Below are 24437 nucleotides of genomic sequence, written 5' to 3' on the forward strand. Positions count from 1 at the left end.
GATTTTGTTTTGTCTGTTTGTTGTTTAACGCCGTAATCAGCAATATTACAGCTATATGACGGCGGTCTGTAAATAATCGAGTCTGGACCAGACAAGTACAATCTAGTTATTGACATCATGGACATCGATCCACGCAATTGGGATGCGGTAGCATGCATCAACCAAGTCAGCGAGCCTGACCACCCGATCCCGTTAGTCGCCTCTTTCGACAAGCATAGTCGCCTTTCACGGCAAGCATGGGTTGCTGAAGACCCATTCTAGTCCGGATCTTCACGGGTAACACTACCATGAAATGACAAGGGCAATAAAAGTGTTGGAGCATGAGTTGTAGTATCTTGAAATTTCAACTAATTATCTTGAGTTTTCAACATGATAGTAGCTTCAATTTTCAACGTAGTAGTTTGAATTTTAAACATAATTGCTTGAAATTTTAAATTAATTTCGATAAAAATTATATGACCCTAATGGGCTTCCGTAGGAAACACCTTCGTACTCGTTGGTCCCCACAGTCGTTACAAAACGAGGTTGGAAATAACTCATATCATATTATTCAGCGTCATATTAAAGATGAATATAATCCTTGACGGAAATGTCAGTCCATTGATTGCATTATGAAACTTTACAGATGACATTTAAAAGAAAATATATGAGGTGAAGTGGGGTTTAACGTCGCGTTAGAATATTGCACTTATATAACGTGTGTGTGTGTGTGTGTGCGTGCGTGCGTGCGTGCGTGCGTGCGTGCGTGCGTGCGTGCGTGCATGCGTCCATGCGTACGTGCTTGGATTTGTCGGGACTCGTTCCGATTTTATAATGCTAGCCAACTGAGATACCATGCCGCCGTTTAACATGAATACCCCACTCAGACACGGTATACTGACTCCCAGCCGACCAGTCCTTGTTTTGGCCCCTTAAAGCGGAGCGCCAGGCAGGGTGACAACAAGTACCATATTTTAACGTCTTTTGGTATGACGCACCCGGGGCGAAAGTATATGAGTAAATATCAGGAAATGATGCTGATGCATATGCATCACATTTCATAATCAGCATGATCAGCATTACGACACCCCCTCTCTCCCTTGACAGCCTTCTCCACGACACCCCTCTCTCCCTCAACAGCCTTCGCCACGACAGCCCCTTCTCCCCCTGCAGCCTTCTCCATGACACCCCTCTCTCCCTTGACAGCCTTCTCCACGACACCCCCTCTCTCCCTTGACAGCCTTCTCCACGACACCCCCTCTCTCCCTTGACAGCCTTCTCCACGACACCCCCTCTCTCCCTCAACAGCCTTCGCCACTACAGCCCCTTCTCCTCCTGCAGCCTTCTCCATGACACCCCTCTCTCCCTTGACAGCCTTCTCCACGACACCCCCTCTCTCCCTTGACAGCCTTCTCCACGACACCCCCTCTCTCCCTCAACAGCCTTCGCCACTACAGCCCCTTCTCCCCCTGCAGCCTTCTCCATGACACCCCTCTCTCCCTTGACAGCCTTCTCCACGACACCCCCTCTCTCCCTTGACAGCCTTCTCCACGACACCCCCTCTCTCCCTTGACAACCTTCTCCACGTCACCCCCTCTCTCCCTTGACAACCTTCTCCACGACACCCCCTCTCTCCCTGCAGCCTTCTCCATGACATCCTCTCTTCCTTGACAGCCTTCTCCACGACACCCCCTCTCTCCCTGCAGCCTTCTCCATGACATCCTCTCTTCCTTGACAACCTTCTCCACGACACCCCTCTCTCCCTGCAGCCTTCTCCATGACACCCTCTCTTCCTTGACAGCCTTCTCCACGACACCCCCTCTCACCATGCAGCCTTCTTTATGACACCACCTCTCTACCTTGACAGACTTCTTCATGACACCTCCTCTCTACCTTGACAGCCTTCTCCATGACACCTCCTCTCTACCTTGACAACCTTCTTCACGACGCCCCCTCTCTCCCTTGACAACCTTCTCCACGACACCCCCTCTCTCCCTGCAGCCTTCTCCATGACATCCTCTCTTCCTTGACAACCTTCTCCACGACACCCCTCTCTCCCTGCAGCCTTCTCCATGACATCCTCTCTTCCTTGACAGCCTTCTCCACGACACCCCCTCTCACCATGCAGCCTTCTTTATGACACCACCTCTCTACCTTGACAGACTTCTTCATGACACCTCCTCTCTACCTTGACAGCCTTCTCCATGACACCTCCTCTCTACCTTGACAACCTTCTTCACGACGCCCCCTCTCTTCCTTGACAGCCTTCTCCACGACACCCCCTCTCACGATGCAGCCTTCCCCATGACATCCTCTCTTCCTTGACAACCTTCTCCACGACACCCCCTCTCACGATGCAGCCTTCTTTATGACACCCCCTCTCACCATGCAGCCTTCTTTATGACACCTCCTCTCTACCTTGACAGCCTTCTCCATGACACCTCCTCTCTACCTTGACAACCTTCTTCACGACGCCCCTCTCTTCCTTGACAGCCTTCTATCGCCTTCAGCCTTCAATAATATTTTTCAGATTTTTGAATGAACACAAATTTCAGGTTATGTTAAAATGTAAATGTTTACGATCACCTTGATGTTTAGATAATTCTACCAGGCTTGCTGTACGCGCCGTGGCAATATGTAAGATTGATGCCAGCAGCCTTGGTTCTTGTCCTTATGACAGACCCGCTCACTGGCTGCGTCACGTCAAGGAAACATCCCACCCCCCGTTGCGTATCGTACACTCCATCACGTCATCCCAAAAATGTGATATTTAATCATAGATACCAACATTTCTCCTTAGATATAGAACCCCTCAGACAGTGATAAGAGCCCAGGACGAATTCTTCGAGTAAAACCAATTATTATTTCTGACATGTTCCTGGAATAAACTCTTCATGTTTGATAAGCAGGTATATTACATTACCGTAGTCTGTCTCACAGTCCCCGCACCATATTATTTCCCCTCCCGCCAAGCGGTTACTGTAATGCGATTGCTCTAAATGAAGCAAGTCTATATTTTTTTTATTATCACCTGCGACAAAAGTAACTCACTACACGGGTTGGATTGCACAGTAAACATACCCCATGGCTGGCTGGACCAAAACCTCTGCCAGTGGCAAGGAATCGTTTCTTTTGCATCTGCCAACTGTTAATCAGCAAGCACAGGGTGTGGAAGAAGCTAGTAAGGTTAGGACCTAGTCCTGCACCACATGTTGTACACCTAGTCCTGAAATATGTATCAGGCCTTGTAACAGAGAGGCAAGTCTAGCTACATGTGTCTATAAGTCACCGCTTGGAGAAATGCTCCTTATTAATTTTATTTAGTAAATGTTAGAATGTGATGATGCCTAAAAATGGTCTGATTGGAGTTCTTACTTATTGAAACCCACTTGATCCACCGACTTGATCTCATTTTCTAGGGTTAGGTACTGAAACACAATTAGACAATGCGGCCTGTGCGTTTTTCACATGCGTGGGTATTGAGGACTGAGTGGAATGTTCTATAGCTTAACCTTGAGGGTTTATACATAAAACAACACATTTTGTAAAAACAAACGGGAAACGTGTACACGTATTACTAAGCACTGGTCAACTCAAATTAATATTCTATGCTCATCCACTAATATATCAACATTACAAACACATTGAACACTCGTTACCTGTGACTTGATCTTTAATCATTAAGCTAATTATCATTTTTGCTTCTGCAGATTATAACAACCTTTCCATAGTCTTTTTCTCTATTTGAGCAACAAAATTAATTTAATTATCATACTAATTAATTCACCATGTTTAATATTCGAATTTAAATTTAATTGCTCTGAACGGTAACATCTCTCCTGTTCCCCCCATACACGTACTTAAACTCATCCAGTCACGTGTACGGTCCGCCGCTGAACGCCAACATCGGATCAAATGGGGAAGGGGGACCAGAGACCATAACATAGATCTGTTTCATGGTCTCCGGGGGAACCCAGTCTTTAATTAGACGAGTATTTGTGGGTCGAGTATTTGGTTAATTTTAGATCAAGTGGGCTGGAACCCTTCAAACACACATGGCAGATCTCATCTCACGTTGGCTACTTTTCCGTTAAATGGGTTTGTTTGTTTCTATCGAAATTACATATTTTCAGAGACTAAGCATTAACCTACTTTACTTACTGCCTCTAGCGAAGCCATACATTGCAGAATCCCGAGTGGCTGTTGAGATAACTGTCTATAGAGGTGCCATGGGAACAGTTGAGTGAGTAAGCTGAGTTGAACACCTCTTAGAGATATATTTCAATTATATCACGGCACGTCAAGCCATTGTTGAAGGAAAACTCCAAAGTCGCGAAAATAGTGTCAACCTGTCCACCTTGCTGAAATCTATGAACACAGGTATGTGTCGGCATACTTAGGGCCAAAATCCGAGATTCAAACCTACGATTAGTGATCCTGACACGGTACAAATCTCCCGTACCACCTAAAGATAAAAATCCTACATTGAAGAACCTAGTACAATCCATTTCCTTAGATAACGTTCTGAAATCATGAACTGCTCATTTAAATTGCGTAACTTATAAGGGTGGCAACGCTGACAGTAAGTGTTTATGTATATGTGTGTACCTCTATGTGTCTGTGTACATATATGAATGGCCCCGTGAAGATCCGGGGTAGAATAGGTCTTCAGCAACCCATGCTTGCCGTAAAAGGCGACTATGCTTGTCGAAAGAGGCGACTAACGGGCTCGCTGACTTGGTTGATGCATGTCATCGTATCCCAATTGCGTGGATCGATGTTCATGATTTCAATAACTGGATTGTCTGGTCCAGACTCGATTATTTTCAGACAGCCTTCATATAGCTGTCGGCTGAGTGCGGCTTTAACCAACCAACAAACAAACGAATATGAATGTGCATATGTTTATGTTCATATAACTTATGATATTAGGGGCACGGGTGGCCTAGTCGTCTAAGGCGCCGCGATTCGCTGTGCAGAGTTGCGTCCCTTGGGCATGCCAGAAACCTATGATTGTGGGTTCGAACCCCGGTTCGCCCCGATTATGTTTCTAGGTTTGTCAGCACCATACCCGTGCTCGTGGGTTTCACCAAAGTGGTAAACGTCTGAGACCTGCATCCCTTCGGGCTTTCCTCCCACATTAAGCTGACACGCCGTGATATAACTGGAATAATGTTAAAAGCGGCGTTAAACCCAACTCACTCACTCACTCACTTATGATACTGTTCTGGTACTGGTCATAATGATCTGATACCTGTTATTGTATCTGATTATGTAATGTTTTGTACCACCGTGGGTGGATGTCTGAGTTGAACTGAGCTGTGTCGACAAGTTGTACCCGGCTACCGATTTACTGCTTTAGAGCTCGCTCACACTCAGTCTGGCTACCGATTTACTGCTTTAGAGCCCGCTGACACTCAGTCTGGCTACCGATCTACTGCAGAAGAGCTCGCTGACACTCAGTCTGGCCACCGATCTGCTGCATAAGAGCCCGCTGACAGTCTGGCCACCGATCTACCTATTAGAGTTCGCTGACACTCAGTCTGGCCACCGATCTGCTGCATTAGAGCCCGCTGACAGTCTGGCCACCGATCTACCTATTAGAGCCCGCTGACACTCAGTCTGGCCACCGATCTGCTGCATAAGAGCCCGCTGACAGTCTGGCCACCGATCTACCTATTAGAGCTCGCTGACACTCAGTCTGGCCACCGATCTGCTGCATAAGAGCTCGCTGGCAGTCAGTCTGGCCACCGATCTACTGCATAAGAGCCCGCTGACACTCAGTCTGGCCACCGATCTGCTGCATTAGAGCCCGCTGACAGTCAGTCTGGCCACCAATCTACTGCATAAGAGCTCGCTGACAGTCAGCCTGGCCACCGATCTACCTATTAGAGCCCGCTGACACTCAGTCTGGCCACCGATCAAATGCATTAGAGCCCGCTGACAGTCAGTCTGGCCACCAATCTACTGCATAAGAGCTCGCTGACAGTCATCCTGGCCACCGATCAACTGCGTTAGAGCTTGCTTACAGTCAGTCTGGCCACCGATCTACTGCAGAAGAGCTCGCTGACACCCAGTCTGGCCACCGATCTGCTGCATAAGAGCTCGCTGACTCTCAGTCTGGCCACCGATCTACTGCATTAGAGCTCGCTGACAGTCAGTCTGGCCACCGATCTACCTATTAGAGCCCGCTGATGCTAAGTCTGGCCACCGATCAACTGCATTAGAGCTCGCTGGCAGTCAGTCTGGCTACCGATCTGCTGCATAAGAGCCCGCTGACACTCAGTCTGGCCACCGATCTGCTTCATAAGGGCCCGCTGACAGTCAGTCTGGCCGCCGATCTACCTATTAGAGTCCGCTGACTGTCAACCTGGCCGCCGATCAACTGCATTAGAGCCCGCTGACACTCAGTCTAGCTACCGATCTACCTATTAGAGCCCGCTGACACTCAGTCTGGCCACCGATCTACCTATTAGAGCCCGCTGACAGTCAGTCTGGCCACCGATCAACTGCATTAGAGCCCGCTGACAGTCAGTCTGGTCACCGATCTGCTGCATTTGAGCCCGCTGACACTCAGTCTGGCCACCAATCTACTGCATTTGAGCCCGCTGACACTCAGTCTGGCCACCGATCTACCGCATAAAAGCCCACTGACCGCAACCATCACACTGGAACTGTCAGTATGATCACAGATTATTATCACCCGATCTCCACCCATGTGAGACTGTTTTACTACTGTGTAACAGCACATGGGACTGGACACCCAACATAATCCGACATCAGCACTGGACCGTGCGGAAAACATCATACGTTCCTGGTGCAATGCTGTGACGACATTCGACTTATAAGGTCGAGAAAGGGCATTTGATCATCGAATCGAGACATTTTATATGTATTTTATCGGCGGAATGCTAATGGAGGTAGCCCCAATACGCCCCAACATTTTCTGTTTCTGTAAGCACGTTCTGTGGTACTAAAAAGGTTATTTTCGTTAACTGTTGAAGATAAGATGCCAGCAGGAGAAGTTTTAATTACAAAGAAAATGGTTTGGCTGTTGTAATTGGCCTGTTTGATTCATCGTTAATCTTCACACCGTGTTGGGAATTAGTCTAATTAGCTAGTTTCCTTCACAGGGTAGAGGTAACAACACTGAGATTGTCAGACTCATGACATCGCCATGGAGTCACTCTTGGAATAAAACAAGTCTGTCAGGAATTGTGCGTGAAGAAATGAGACAAGTGGACGATTTTGACAGCGGATTTTGCGCTTTCTTTTATTCATCACTGAATTCACAGACGTAACATCACCATTTCACAGATATGGAATAACATAATTAAACTCCTCCAAGTACGAACATTGAATTATAATACGACATTCCACCACGTTGTTGGGTTCTTCAGAAGCAGAGGCACCTGCCCAGGTAAGGTTTCACAAAGCGATCTTAGAAACCCCTCTCTGCTAAGTCTGTTGTTTGTTTGTTTGTTTGTTTGTTGTTTAATGCCGCAACACTCCACCAATATGACCGCGGTCTGTACTTAATTGAAATCTGGACCAGACAATCCAGTGATTGACACCATGAGCATCAAACCACGCAATTGGGATACGATGACATGCATCAACCAAGTCAGCGAGCCTGACCACCCAATCCCGTAAGTCGCCTCCTACGACAAGCTAGGCTAAAGCATGGGTGTTACGACAGTGTCGTAGTGTTATGTTAAGAGGGGTTTGTTTTCAGAATTGACATGGAAATCGGTTGTAAGTACTTGTGAGACAGAGATACAGTGTCCATCACAAGCACTAAAGAGTGTTTACAACAACAGTGTGAACATCGTATACTATGAATTCGACACCAATCAATTATTTTTTCGAAATTAAATAATTACAGATTGTATCCTATTGTGCGAGGGGCGGTCGGGTAGCCTAATGTTAAAGCGTTGGCTCGTCACGCCGAAGACCCGGGTTCGATTCCCCACATGGGTACAATGTGTGGAGCCCATTTCTGGTGTCCCCCGCCGTGATATTGCTGGAATATTGCTAAAAGCGGCGTAAATCCATACTCACTCACTCTATTGTACGAATACCTAGGTATACAGTACCACAATGAAAGCTGTAATGACTGCATCCTGCTAATCGCTTTGTTCGAAGTACTCCTTCAAGCACACAGTCCCCTAATCAGGATCTGGGAAGGACGTTAGAGGGATGTGTAGGATGTTACCGACCAAAGACACGGTCATATAATGGGGCTTAAGAAGTATGTCGGCAATAGGTTTGTTGATTGTACATTTTGTTGCCTAGGTACTTTATCATCCTGAACTAGCTTCCACATGCGATGTGGCTTGGGTAAGATATCTCCTTAGCGATATCACTACAATGACGCTGCATCACAATGCTTTGTAGAACATTGTGACGTCATCGTTTACCATGACATCACCATCAAATTACATATTAATATGTGTCACTGAAGCTGGTGAGCTGTACTCTATACACTCAAGACATTGATAATTATGTAAGACCCGTGAAGATTTCGGGGTAGAATAGGTCTTCAAAACCCATACTTGCCGTAAAAGGCGACTATGATTGTCGTAAAAGGCGACTAACGGGATCGGTTGGTCAGACTCGCTGACTTTGTTGATACATGTCATCGATCCCAATTGCGTGGATCGATGCTCATGATGTCAATCACTGGATTGTCTTGTCCAGACTCGTTTATTTTACAGACAGAGTGCGGCGTTAAACAACAAACAAACAAACAAACTGTATTTAAATCGCAAAGAACAATGAAGAACGAAGCGTGGTTTATTTTACGATAAAACATTGTTGTATCACTACGTCATTTCTGGACATGCGAACATGCGCTCGCAACTTGATGACGTCGCAAATTAGACGACGCTATTTTTGAGTGTCTCGTGAGTTGTTCCCCATAGATGTAGTTGGACAGCGCAGTGGTCGAACGATCGCACCCAAAAGTGGGAAAGATGTGACAATCGGTAGTGGGAGAAAAGGTACAGATACTCGACGTGACACTTGTGAGAATTTGCGGGAGAGACCAAATGTAACCCCCCCTGTTCATAAATGGACGCGGTCGGGTTCTATTCAGGGGGTCATCATTATTTAAATGCGGGTAAATAAGTGTAAAGCGTGTACTTTTTACAAACTGTACGTAATGATAATCACTCATATAAGAAATAAACGATCCGCGGTCGTTGTTTATCGTACAATAAAACTCTGCAGGGAGAATAAACTCGGGGGGGGGGGGGGGGGGGGGGGGGGCGGTATCCTCCCTGGAGGGTTTTATAGTACAATAAACAACTGCACTCGTCGTTTGTTTCTTAATTACAAACAGAAACAAATTGAAAAATGATAAACAGAACCTCACTCTTGTGTGTTCGAATTGCAAATGTACCAACACTCGCCAATAACAGATTACAACAACACCTCAGCAAGCCTTTCATACATTTGATAACAAAAGTCACTCGGGTGAGATTCTCCATTGGCCACTATACATTCCTTGGAGTATCAAATACTAGCGTGTGTGAAGGAACAGACACTACGATGATGACTCGTTCACTAACTGACGACATGGGGAGATACGAACTGTTGTCCCTAAAGCGTACCAGGATCCGCTGATATATGTGTTCGAACCCAAGACCTGAATGTGGTCCATAACCTCCGAGGAGAGTCCTCTTATCGGTCACTAAGTAGTTTTTAATGGTAGCCGTGTTATATCTAGCAAACATCCATATTAACGTATAAAACACGGACGTGGTACAGAAACTTGACTTTGTTTTTTTGCGAGGACGCAAAAGAGATAATCATCTGGCCACGAGTGGGGCATGAGTCAACTTTCGGCTATTTCCGGAAGGACACGAGTGGCCACGAATGCACCATGCCCTTGCTCTTGGATTTCTACTTCCAGCGTCATCTTGGATTTTTTCACCCGAAGCTGACATGACTTGACAATCATAAAACTATCCACAGTGGCGTACCATCCAATCTCACTCACCCCCCTGTCGATGGTTAAGATGAAAGAAAACGTTGTTTTTGATTTTCATATGTAAGTATTTTATTTGTTGTGACGTCTGATGCAGGTAGACCCCCACTCTCACTATTCAGGTCTTTCCTTGATGTTGGATACACTGCCTGTGTCAAGGTCTCTTTGTGGTCACTGCTGAGACATGAGTTCGTCTTGATGATTGGATTAAGACGCCGTTTCTGCTGCAGATGTTTCATGTTTCCGTTATCTTTTCTTCGACCGATGTACTGACTACACAGGTGTTTCGTCAAAAACAGCAAGAAGGAAAAACCTGCTCCACGGCTCCCGAGATCCTACACGCATCACTGAATAACATCCGTGTCTGATGTTGGTTTAGATTTCTGGGAGAATTCGGTTGCGTGGCAACGGGGACTTCTGTCACAGAACACCGACCCTCACACCGTCGTACCTTGAAGCTGAATCGCAACAAATCCTAGTCATCCCTTTTCATGGACGCCATTCTCATTCCTGCAGTGGGAGCTATTAAGGAGCTGTTCTTGGCCACTGTTAGCCGACGCCATTTCTATATGGTCAGTCTGCTCGGTCACAATGTCGAGGTCATCTTCACTGCGGTTGAGGCAACCGCAGCAGGCCTGTCTGATCTCAGGAACAAGGATCCAAAATAGAGGTCGGATACCCGGGCATGCTGACCGAAGCCAACTAAGCGCCTGCATCATCTTGACCGTTGATTCACACGTCGCGTCCACGCAATTTGGCTGTAACATCGATATAGCGCCAAATGGGAGCTGCATTGCCAAGGTGCAGAAGTTGACCATGCACAATGACATCACAATAGATCTATGACCTCGTTTGATGGTCTTCTTGTCCAATCGTTGTCCGTTAAATATTACGCTGGTTAACTCTCCGAGTTCGTCTGGAAACCCTCCAATGACTGTGACCAACACAAGGACTGTCAGCACCATGATGTTAATAGCTGGAATGTACAGAGATATCAATGATGACGCCAACATCGCCTCACCTGTTATACCATAGATGCAAAACTCGGGATGGGGCTCCTGAACAGACGACAGCAGCCACATGGGCGACAAGATGCCGCTGCTTACTACCCACGGCACCAAGATGACCAGACTGCGTGAGAGCCATTTACAGAATAGCTTGTAGTACAACGGTGGTCGGAGAGCAAATATAAGCCGGTCCAGGTTAAGTGTTATAATGATTATCAGGGATACAAAAGGTAAAATGGCATCCAGGATCATCCACGCTTTACACACGTGTTGACCAAGTTGCCACGGCTCCAGCTCATAGTATACTGTCACTGTATCCACTAGCATGCTGTAGGCGAGGTCGGATGCCGCCAGGTTAACTATTTGGGCATAGATGTACCGGTTGTGGGCCTGACGTCGACAGATGAGCAGGATAATGAGAAAGGAGTTCACAAGAAAGTTCCACAAGCAGATGAAGATTCCGAAGCCTGCACTGTGAACAAAGCCGCGCTCGTACGAGCTGTTGTGATAGTCGGCCCACACATCGTCTGTGACGGCGAAGGGTGGCGTGCTGTTGGACGTCATCTGCAACAAAGAAAGCAAGACACTGCTAGTATGGAGGAAGAGTGGTCATTAGACTGCCCATGTCATATACACCAGTCATGTCACTACCACTGTCATATACACCAGTCATGTCACTACCACTGTCATATACACCAGTCATGTCACTACCACTGTCATATACACCAGTCATGCCACAACCACTGTCATATACACCAGTCAGTCATATCAATACCACTGTCATATATACCAGTCATGCCACTACCACTGTCATATACACCGGTCATGTCACTACCACTGTCATATACACCAGTCATGCCACTACCACTGTCATATACACCGGTCATGTTACTACCACTGTCATATACACCAGTCATGTCACTACCACTGTCATATACACCAGTCATGCCACTACCACTGTCATATACACCGGTCATGTTACTACCACTGTCATATACACCAGTCGTGTTACTACCACTGTCATATACACCAGTCATGCCACTACCACTGTCATATACACCAGTCATGTTACTACCACTGTCTTATACACCAGTCATGTCACTACCACTGTCATATACACCGGTCATGTTACTACCACTGTCATATACACCAGTCAGTCATGTCACTACCACTGGCATATACACCAGTCAGTCATGTCACTACCACTGTCATATACACCAGTCATGCCACTACCACTGTCATATACACCAGTCTTGTCACTACCACTGTCATATACACCAGTCATGTCACTACCACTGTCATAGACACCAGTCATGTTACTACCACTGTCATATACACCAGTCTTGTCACTACCACTGTCATATACACCAGTCATGTCACTACCACTGTCATATACACCAGTCGTGTTACTACCACTGTCATATACACCAGTCATGTCACTACCACTGCCATATACACCAGTCTTGTTACTACCACTGTCATATACACCAGTCATGTCACTACCACTGTCATATACACCAGTCATGTTACTACCACTGTCATATACACCAGTCATTCATGTCACTACCACTGTCATATACACCAGTCAGTCATGTCACTACCACTGTCATATACACCAGTCATGTCACTACCACTGTCATAGACACCAGTCAGTCATGTCACTACCACTGTCATATACACCAGTCGTGTCACTACCACTGTCATATACACCAGTCATGTCACTACCACTGTCATAGACACCAGTCAGTCATGTCACTACCACTGTCATATACACCAGTCATGTCACTACCACTGTCATATACACCAGTCATGTCACTACCACTGTCATAGACACCAGTCATGTTACTACCACTGTCATATACACCAGTCATGCCACTACCACTGTCATATACACCAGTCTTGTGACTACCACTGTCATATACACCAGTCGTGTTACACTACCACTGTCATATACACCAGTCAGTCATGTCACTACCACTGTCATATACACCAGTCAGTCATGTCACTACCACTGTCATATACACCAGTCATGTTACTACCACTGTCATTTACACCAGTCATGTTACTACCACTGTCATATACACCAGTCGTGTTACTACCACTGTCATATACACCAGTCATGTCACTACCACTGCCATATACACCAGTCTTGTTACTACCACTGGCATATACACCAGTCATGTCACTACCACTGTCATATACACCAGTCATGTCACTACCACTGGCATATACACCAGTCAGTCATGTCACTACCACTGTCATATACACCAGTCATGCCACTACCACTGTCATATACACCAGGCTTGTCACTACCACTGTCATATACACCAGTCATGTCACTACCACTGTCATAGACACCAGTCATGTAACTACCACTGTCATATACACCAGTCTTGTCACTACCACTGTCATATACACCAGTCATGTCACTACCACTGTCATATACACCAGTCGTGTTACTACCACTGTCATATACACCAGTCATGTCACTACCACTGCCATATACACCAGTCTTGTTACTACCACTGTCATATACACCACTCATGTCACTACCACTGTCATATACACCAGTCATGTTACTACCACTGTCATATACACCAGTCATTCATGTCACTACCACTGTCATATACACCAGTCAGTCATGTCACTACCACTGTCATATACACCAGTCATGTCACTACCACTGTCATAGACACCAGTCAGTCATGTCACTACCACTGTCATATACACCAGTCAGTCATGTCACTACCACTGTAATTTCAGTCACATGGCAATATACTATTTGCCTCTGTATTTGAACTGTATGCGTTCTATATCGGAACATTATCAGATACTTTTGTCACTCACTGGTACACAACACAAGCTTAGAAAACATGATTAAATCGGTTTCAGAACAGACACAGTACGGTTATACATACACCAACCACCGTGTCACAGCAGCTTCCCATGCCGTACAATGCCCACAGTGCGGTATTCAGCCATGCTCGAGTCTGGTTCAGATGGCAATGAGGTGGTACGTGCCAGCAGAATGACTACCTCAAATTTCAAAACTGAGTTTTATCAACTAGGGGCCAACCTTCTCTTTTTTTGCCAGAATATGACATTGTTGCAAGGCGATTTTCTTCAAAACCTATTCAGGTTCAACAGTTTTAATTTTTTAAGAATCTGGTATTGCAGCGCTGATCATATCTCCAGACAAACCCACCACATGAGTGAGTGAGTATAGTCTTACGCCGCTTTTAGCAATATTCCAGCAACATCCGAAATGGGCTTCACACATTTTACCCATGTCGGGAATCGAACCCGGGTCTTCGGCGTGACGAGCCAACGCTTTAACCACTAGGCTACCCGACCGCCCCTCCCCACCACATGAGGAGCCAGCTTGTAATTGTGAGCCGTGAGAAGACCCCGTTGGGACCCAGAGTGCAATAGGTCCCCGGCACTCTATTGTTGTCGTGAGAAGACCCCGTGGGGACCAGGTTGCAATATGCCCCCGGCGCTCTATTGTTTGACGTGAGAAGACCACGTAGGAACCAAGGGTGCATTAGGACCACGCCCGGTTTGTCGTGAGAGGAGACTAAACCGGATCCAATGATCAGACCTGACGTGCCACGACGGTGTTGATCGTCGTCCATGTTGTCAGTCACTGATTTGCCTGGTCCAGTTTCTAGGCAACCATAACGTAGCAAAATAACGCCTGCGACGTTATACAACACTTACTCACGTAGTCGTCAATAGCAACTAGACCCGTGAAGATCCAGGGTAGAACAGGTCTTCAGCAACCCATACTTGCCGTAAAAGGAGACTATGCTTGCCGTAAGAGGCGGCTAACGGAATCGGGTGGTCAAGCTTGCTGACTTGATCGATGCATGTCATCGTATCCCAATAACGTGAAGCGATGCTCATGATGTCAATCACTGGATTGTCTGGTCCAGACTCGAATATTTACAGACCGTCGTCATATAGGTGGAATATTGCTGAGTGCGGCGTTAAACACCAAACAAACAATAGCAACTACGGCCGTGATCCTGCTTCCATAATCATCACCGTTGTTGTGATGGAAACATGAGGAAGATCGATCACGTACGGACACCTTTCCTGTATCTCCTCCATGATGCCACATCAGGTCAGCGTTGACGTACAAACCTATCCGTGTACATCAACTCAAACGCATTACCTGTGATTGAAACAGGCGTGGTTGAGGCCATTACTGAGTGCAATGCGCGCAGTTGCTGATGGTGAACTGATACGAGACTTGATTAGGAAACGAAAAAGTTTGGTTACGGAAACACCTGCTCGTGACAAATATGTTCTGTACAGATAGTAACAGGTAAAATACTTTCGTGTGAAATGGTATTAACATGAGACTATACGAAGAGTTCGGTGATCAATTATAACAGGTGTCTTCACTGGTGATCAACGCGATGGAAAGCAAATCTATTTTACCAACATTTGGAATACAGTTTTCACGGAAGCTGTATAATATACGCAAATACGACTTATAAAGAGTTTGTTTGTTGAAAGACTAGAGGAGTTATGTCGAAAAACGCGAATGTGTCGAGGCAAAAACAAGTTGGGCCTCGTCAAAAAACCCTCGTTCTGTTATTTATGAGTGTGCACGTGCAGTGTATAACGAATGTTACATGTGGAAATTACATGGTAGATAACATTATGAGCTTGGCAGTTCTGCCTGTTTAAGCTTCTTGGAAAGTTTCATGAAATTGATGTGTGTTTTGTTCTATTTAGTTGTTATTCCTGTTTGTTTGGTTCGTTTTCTTTTTTTGTTTTTTAACGCCGTACTCAGCAATATTCCAGCTATATGAAAGCGGTTTGAAAATAATCGAGTCTGGACCAGATAATCCAGTGATTGACATCATGTGCATCGATCTACGCAATTGGGATACGATGACATGCATCAACAAAGTCAGCGAGTCTGACCACCCGATCTAGCTAGTCGCATCTTACGACAAGCATGGGTTGCTGATGACCAATTCTACCCCGGAATCTTATCAGGACTGTTTGTTTGGTGAGAGGGTAGATTTGTGTTGTTGTCATTTGATGTTGGGTTGTTATTGTTGTGCTGTGAATGTGTTATATATATTTACTGTAAACAGCTTTATTTCTGCGCCGTTAAAATATTGCGAATACCACACCAAAGACAATACTGCGACAAGATATTTTTGCGTTTTGCGAGTTTCCGTGTTGATATGACCTCTCGATTACCAAACAATAGACAGCTTCTCTCCGAAGCTAGTTAATCTGAGTTGGCCGGAAAGTTGCGACCAATTATCAAATACGACTAAACTCAGTGTCATGACTGTGAGTTTGAATGCAAACAAAATTGTGGACAAAATTGCAAAGGACACTGACGCAATCAAGAGAGGTTGGAAGAAGGCAGGATTACTGTGAGGTAACTTATTGAGTAACTTATTGAGTAACTTGTGGTTCTGGTTGATGATTTCAACATTTGATGACGTGTTGCAATGAATAAAGTATGTATGTATTATTTATACTTATTTTTGCGTTTTTATTTTTGCGATTGAGTCTCGTTCGCAAAACTCGCAATAATAAAACGGTCACAAAAAATTCCCTGTTTACAGTATTTATTTATTTGTTTGTGTGTTTCTTTTTGTCTCTCTTTTTTATTACTTCTTTTTCATCTTGCACCTATCAATTTACAAGGTATAGTTGAAACAGTAAAGATTATGGTCAGGAGTTGTTAATGAATGTAAGATAAAAAATGTTTGAACAAAGGATGAAGATATCAGAGGTCATATTAAAGACAACTACGGAAAACCATGACAATCTGGAATCATCAAACACCATACAAGCACAAGTCAGGTCGCCCTGCCAAATATAATCTATAAAGTCGCAGTATGATGTGAGAGTGCGCAGTAGGTTGATGGTGTAGTTCCGGCATCAGTAGGTGACTTTGAATACATGAAATGGAGGTCTTTCATGAGCCCGTATAGACCGTTGCGATTTGTCCCAACAGTCAATCAAAGAGTGAATGGTGTAAATTAGGATCCGAGGATCAATGAACCCCTTAAACACGGTGATCTTTAATGTGTGAATGAAAAAGGTGTAGGTCATCTTGGCAGTGACCTATTTAACTCTGCACTAAGTGTACGGTATTGGGTTCATTTCGTGAACCCAATATAAAAACGGGTCCTTTTAGCCAAATCTCGGGTGACATTACTGAGACGTACAGACAATATCTTTAGACACATTCTTTCACCAACGAACTCCATGAGCACGTTTTGTATGGCCGACGGGGGATATCTTAGATATTCATGATCGCGAAGTAAAACAAGATTCACGCCACTATCAATAAAAGGCAATACAAAACAATAAAACAATACGATTTACTGTCACATCTTGATACAGCAGGCGATTGAATGACTCTTGTTTTAACCCGCAGCCAGCGTTATTACAACTGTTTATTATGTTGTTTAACGCCGCACTCACCAACACTGAGGTTGTTTTATGGAGGTTTGTAAATAATCGAGTCTGGACCAGACAATCCAGCGATTGACATCATGAGCATCGATCCAGGCAATTTGGATACGATGACGGGGATCAACCAAGTCAGCGAGCCTGACCACCCGATCCCGTTAGTCGCCTCGTACGACAAGTAGGGGTTTTTGATGACTTATTCTAACCCGGATCTTCAAGGTTGTATTCGAACTGCCACCGGGTGTATTCCAACTGTAACATGAGTGTTTGTAAAAACTTGAGCACGACAAGCAACGAACCATGCTACTGGGGCACGATGACACCATCAGCCAGGTGACCCATTGTATCAACGTCATCCTCAGTCTGTTTGCGGATTACAGGGCGCTATAGTTCAGACCACAATACGTCAATGTATTCCATTATAGATATTACATGTATTTTTAATGAGCTGTTACACCACCACGTGATCAAACTGAACATTGATGAATAGTAAAAGTGCAACATTCAACAGTATGTGAAGCATCTGATAATAAAGTCGTGTATCATACCAGTAAATAGTGAGTGAGTGAGTGAGTGAGTTGGGTTTAATGCCGCATTGAACAGTATTCCAGTTATATTACGGTGTGTCAGGTTAATGAGGGAGGAAAGCTCTAAGAGATGCAGATCTCAGACGTTTACAACGTTGGTGAAACACACGAGCAGGGGCGTGGTGCTGACAACCCTAATCGGGGAGAACCGGAATTTGAACCCACAGCCACAGGTTTCTGGCGTGCCCAAGGGACGCAACTCCGCAGAGCGAATTGCGGCGCTTTAGACGACTGGGACACCCGTGCCCGCAACAGTAAGTACAATACACCAATTCTCAACAATATCCACTGGAACAGAATAAATTATTCAAAACGAAATACTCTTGTACTTCATTGGAATTTGTGATTGTCAATGAATGGTGTCCAGGTGTCTATATCTGAACCTTCAAAATTCTCACTCCAATGGCGTCAAACTTATGTGTACTTAACCTTGAGGTCAAATAACACCAGGGCCCCGTTCCTCAAAGCAATCTTAGCGCTAAGGTGATCGTAAGTCCCATACTTTAACATAGGCTTACGATCATTGTAGCGCTAAGACCGCTTTGAGGAACGGGGCCCTGTACTCTACCTCATACACAACGTTAAGGGTATAGGGACTCGTTAAGGGTATAGGGACACGTAGAGGGTATAGGGACACGTTAAGGGTATAGGGACACGTAGAGGGTATAGGGACACGTTAAGGGTATAGGGGCACGTTGAGGGTATAGGGACACGTAGAGGGTATAGGGACACGTAGAGGGTATAGGGACACGTAGAGGGTATAGGGACACGTTGAGGGTATAGGGACACGTAGAGGGTATAGGGACAGGTTAAGGATATAGGGACACGTAGAGGGTATAGGGACACGTTAAGGGTATAGGGACACGTAGAGGATATAGGGACACGTAGAGGGTATAGGGACACGTTAAGGGTATAGGGACACGTTAAGGGTATAGGGACAGGTTAAGGGTATAGGGACTCGTTAAGGGTATATGGACACGTTGAGGGTATAGGGACACGTTAAGGGTATAGGGACACGTAGAGGGTATAGGGACACGTTGAGGGTATAGGGACACGTTAAGGGTATAGGGACACGTAGAGGGTATAGGGACACGTAGAGGGTATAGGGACACGTTAAGGGTATAGGGACGCGTTGAGGGTATAGGGACACGTTGAGGGTATAGGGACACGTTGAGGGTATAGGGACACGTTGAGGGTATAGGGACACGTTGAGGGTATAGGGACGCGTTGAGGGTATAGGGACACGTTGAGGGTATAGGGACACGTTAAGGGTATAGGGACACGTTAAGGGTATAGGGACGCGTTGAGGGTATAGGGACGCGTTAAGGGTATATGGACACGTTAAGGATAAAGGGACACGTTAAGGGTATAGGGACACGTAGAGGGTATAGGGACACGTTGAGGGTATAGGGACGCGTAGAGGGTATAGGGACACGTTGAGGGTATAGGGACACGTTAAGGGTATAGGGACACGTAGAGGGTATAGGGACACGTTGAGGGTATAGGGACACGTTGAGGGTATAGGGACGCGTTGAGGGTATAGGGACACGTTGAGGGTATAGGGACGCGTTGAGGGTATAGGGACACGTTAAGGGTATAGGGACGCGTTGAGGGTATAGGGACACGTTGAGGGTATAGGGACGCGTTGAGGGTATAGGGACACGTTGAGGGTATAGGGACACGTAGAGGGTATAGGGACACGTAGAGGGTATAGGGACACGTAGAGGGTAGAGGGACGCGTTGAGGGTATAGGGACACGTTAAGGGTATAGGGACACGTTGAGGGTATAGGGACACGTAGAGGGTATAGGGACACGTTGAGGGTATAGGGACACGTTAAGGGTATAGGGACTCGTTGAGGGTATAGGGACACGTTGAGGGTATAGGGACGCGTTGAGGGTATAGGGACACGTTGAGGGTATAGGGACACGTTAAGGGTATAGGGACATGTAAAGGGTATAGGGACAGGTTAAGGGTATAGGGACACGTAGAGGGTATAGGGACACGTTGAGGGTATAGGGACACGTAAAGGGTATAGGGACACGTAGAGGGTATAGGGACAGGTTAAGGGTATAGGGACACGTAAAGGGTATAGGGATACGTAGAGGGTATGGGGACAGGTTAAGGGTATAGGGACACGTAAAGGGTATAGGGACACGTTCAGCAAGATGTTAACTTCCGGGGAAAAGAAACTATACTCTTTAAAATTGGATTGGACTAAACAAATTACAAACGTTATCCTAACATTACTAGGTTAAAAACTCGTATACCTGTATTAAATACATCAGCATCGAATTACCATTTCTTGTCTGTTTCATTATTATCCGTCATCAAACATGGGTGTACACTAGGGCTGGAACGATTCCAAATTTAAAACCCGGGTATCAGACCCCTTATTACCCGACCCTACCCTAGTACCTGCTGTAGGTCTCAAGAGTTGGGTACAAAATGTCCGATTGAGAATAGTTTGACCGTAGCCCTGGCAAAATGTATTTATATTCACGTATTAAACGATCTGGTCATGCATACACTGAAGTTGACTGAAGTTTTATCTAAATTCAAACCTATAAAGGTCAGTAGGAATGGGTGCATAGTCAGAAAGAAATGTGAACGTTAGTGACTTGTACTGTAACCATGGAGTTCTGGATATTTTTTGTCATTAAACAATATATAACGTGACTAACCACGGGTCCGGATGATCTTGTGGGTACCCGAGTCCTACTCAGTACCCCCCGACCAAGGTACCCGAGTTACCCGTCCCAGCCCTGGCGTATACTTTTTTTATGAGGCAGCTTATAAAACAAACTCACCACATGGTGTCACAAAGTTTCAGGTTCATTAAATACACCAGAAGTCCTTGGAACAACACTGAAATTCTTTCAAGAAAACGCGTTTTCAGGTTCCCAGACGTTCTAATGTTTGTCGACACTCGCGTCTGTCTGTAACACAAGGAGTGACGAATGGCTTCATGCTAGTTATCCAGACAAAGCGTCTATGTTGAACAACAGGCTCGCTAGCCAGGTTGTGACTTTCCACGAAGGCGCAACCCCTAAGTTCTTTGTTATTCATCTTGTAGTCTATTTGTCTCAATTAAATGTTCCAGCAGCCTATTACAGTGAGAAATGCTCTGTCAACATATCTCTGTATCAACATGGGATGAGGGATGGAGTGAGTGAGTTACAATTTAAAGTCACATCGGCAGTATTTCAGCCATATTGTGACTTTCAAAGGTTGTACATAATAAATACATGTAAATTATAAAAGCCTGTCAACAACGGACAGTAAAATGACAGACTTATCACAGATTGATATTTAAAACTGTCAGGGAACCTGAACTAAGTACCCAAAGCCTGGACAAGTGTACGTGATAATACACAAAGCCTGGACTAAGTGTACGTGGTAGTACCCAAAGCCAGGACAAGTGTACGTGACAGTACCAAAAGCCTGGACAAGTGTACGTGACAGTACCAAAAGCCCGGACTAAGTGTACGTGGTAGTACCCAAAGCCAGGACAAGTGTACGTGACAGTACCAAAAGCCCGGACTAAGTGTACGTGGTAGTACCCAAAGCCAGGACAAGTGTACGTGACAGTACCAAAAGCCTAGATTAAGTGTACGTGATAGTACCCAAAGCCAGGACAAGTGTACGTGACAGTACCAAAAGCCAGGACAAGTGTACGTGACAGTACCAAAAGCCCGGACTAAGTGTACGTGACAGTACCAAAAGCCCGGACTAAGTGTACGTGGTAGTACCCAAAGCCAGGACAAGTGTACGTGGTAGTACCCAAAGCCAGGACAAGTGTACGTGACAGTACCAAAAGCCAGGAAAAGTGTACGTGACAGTACCAAAAGCCTAGATTAAGTGTACGTGATAGTACCCAAAGCCTGGACAAGTGTACGTGACAGTACCAAAAGCCAGGACAAGTGTACGTGACAGTACCAAAAGCCCGGACTAAGTGTACGTGGTAGTACCCAAAGCCAGGACAAGTGTACGTGACAGTACCAAAAGCCTAGATTAAGTGTACGTGATAGTACCCAAAGCCTGGACAAGTGTACGTGACAGTACCAAAAGCCAGGACAAGTGTACGTGACAGTACCAAAAGCCCGGACTAAGTGTACGTGACAGTACCAAAAGCCCGGACTAAGTGTACGTGGTAGTACCCAAAGCCAGGACAAGTGTACGTGGTAGTACCCAAAGCCAGGACAAGTGTACGTGACAGTACCAAAAGCCAGGAAAAGTGTACGTGACAGTACCAAAAGCCTAGATTAAGTGTACGTGGTAGTACCCAAAGCCAGGACAAGTGCACGTGACAGTACCAAAAGCCAGGACAAGTGTACGTGACAGTACCAAAAGCCTAGATTAAGTGTACGTGATAGTACCCAAAGCCTGGACAAGTGTACGTGACAGTACCAAAAGCCAGGACAAGTGTACGTGACAGTACCAAAAGCCCGGACTAAGTGTACGTGACAGTACCAAAAGCCCGGACTAAGTGTACGTGGTAGTACCCAAAGCCAGGACAAGTGTACGTGGTAGTACCCAAAGCCAGGACAAGTGTACGTGACAGTACCAAAAGCCAGGAAAAGTGTACGTGACAGTACCAAAAGCCCGGACTAAGTGTACGTGGTAGTACCCAAAGCCAGGACAAGTGTACGTGACAGTACCAAAAGCCAGGAAAAGTGTACGTGACAGTACCAAAAGCCCGGATTAAGTGTACGTGACAGTACCAAAAGCCAGGACAAGTGTACGTGGTAGTACCCAAAGCCAGGACAAGTGTACGTGACAGTACCAAAAGCCCGGACTAAGTGTACGTGGTAGTACCCAAAGCCAGGACAAGTGTACGTGACAGTACCAAAAGCCTAGATTAAGTGTACGTGATAGTACCCAAAGCCTGGACAAGTGTACGTGACAGTACCAAAAGCCAGGACAAGTGTACGTGACAGTACCAAAAGCCAGGAAAAGTGTACGTGACAGTACCCAAAGCCAGGAAAAGTGTACGTGACAGTACCCAAAGCCAGGAAAAGTGTACGTGACAGTACCAAAAGCCAGGACAAGTGTACGTGACAGTACCAAAAGCCAGGAAAAGTGTACGTGACAGTACCAAAAGCCCGGACTAAGTGTACGTGACAGTACCAAAAGCCCGGACTAAGTGTACGTGATAGTACCCAAAGCCAGGACAAGTGTACGTGACAGTACCAAAAGCCAGGAAAAGTGTACGTGACAGTACCAAAAGCCTAGATTAAGTGTACGTGATAGTACCCAAAGCCAGGACAAGTGTACGTGACAGTACCCAAAGCCAGGAAAAGTGTACGTGACAGTACCAAAAGCCTAGATTAAGTGTACGTGATAGTACCCAAAGCCAGGACAAGTGTACGTGACAGTACCCAAAGCCAGGACAAGTGTACGTGATAGTACCCAAAGCCAGGACAAGTGTACGTGACAGTACCCAAAGCCAGGACAAGTGTACGTGATAGTACCCAAAGCCAGGACAAGTGTACGTGACAGTACCAAAAGCCAGGAAAAGTGTACGTGACAGTACCAAAAGCCCGGACTAAGTGTACGTGGTAGTACCAAAAGCCAGGACAAGTGTACGTGGTAGTACCAAAAGCCAGGAAAAGTGTACGTGACAGTACCAAAAGCCTAGATTAAGTGTACGTGATAGTACCCAAAGCCAGGACAAGTGTACGTGACAGTACCCAAAGCCAGGACAAGTGTACGTGACAGTACCCAAAGCCAGGAAAAGTGTACGTGACAGTACCAAAAGCCTAGATTAAGTGTACGTGACAGTACCAAAAGCCAGGACAAGTGTACGTGACAGTACCAAAAGCCAGGAAAAGTGTACGTGACAGTACCAAAAGCCCGGACTAAGTGTACGTGATAGTACCCAAAGCCAGGACAAGTGTACGTGACAGTACCAAAAGCCTAGATTAAGTGTACGTGATCGTACCCAAAGCCTAGATTAAGTGTACGTGACAGTACCAAAAGCCTAGATTAAGTGTACGTGGTAGTACCAAAAGCCTGGACAAGTGCACGTGGTAGTACCAAAAGCCAGGACAAGTGTACGTGACAGTACCAAAAGCCTAGATTAAGTGTACGTGGTAGTACCAAAAGCCTGGACAAGTGCACGTGGTAGTACCAAAAGCCAGGACAAGTGTACGTGACAGTACCAAAAGCCTAGATTAAGTGTACGTGGTAGTACCCAAAGCCTGGACAAGTGTACGTGACAGTACCAAAAGCCAGGACAAGTGTACGTGACAGTACCAAAAGCCCGGACTAAGTGTACGTGACAGTACCAAAAGCCCGGACTAAGTGTACGTGGTAGTACCCAAAGCCAGGACAAGTGTACGTGACAGTACCAAAAGCCAGGACAAGTGTACGTGACAGTACCAAAAGCCAGGAAAAGTGTACGTGACAGTACCAA

The 24437-nt window shown here is 45.7% G+C and overlaps 1 protein-coding gene across 1 annotated transcript in view; it reads right to left on the reverse strand.

The window, feature by feature from the left end:
• Positions 1–9964: 9964 nt before the first annotated feature.
• LOC139473764 (beta-3 adrenergic receptor-like) overlaps positions 9965–24437 on the reverse strand; it is a 63189-nt gene continuing 48716 nt past the window's right edge. The window contains exon 2 of the mRNA XM_071256518.1: positions 9965–11541. Within this exon, the coding sequence (XP_071112619.1) occupies positions 10450–11541 (1092 nt within the window). The 3' untranslated portion in view covers positions 9965–10449. The remainder of the gene's footprint in view (positions 11542–24437) is intronic.

Source organism: Haliotis cracherodii, unplaced genomic scaffold, assembly GCF_022045235.1.
Source record: "Haliotis cracherodii isolate W230 unplaced genomic scaffold, xgHalCrac1.p SCAF_1, whole genome shotgun sequence".
Classification (NCBI taxonomy): domain Eukaryota; kingdom Metazoa; phylum Mollusca; class Gastropoda; order Lepetellida; family Haliotidae; genus Haliotis; species Haliotis cracherodii.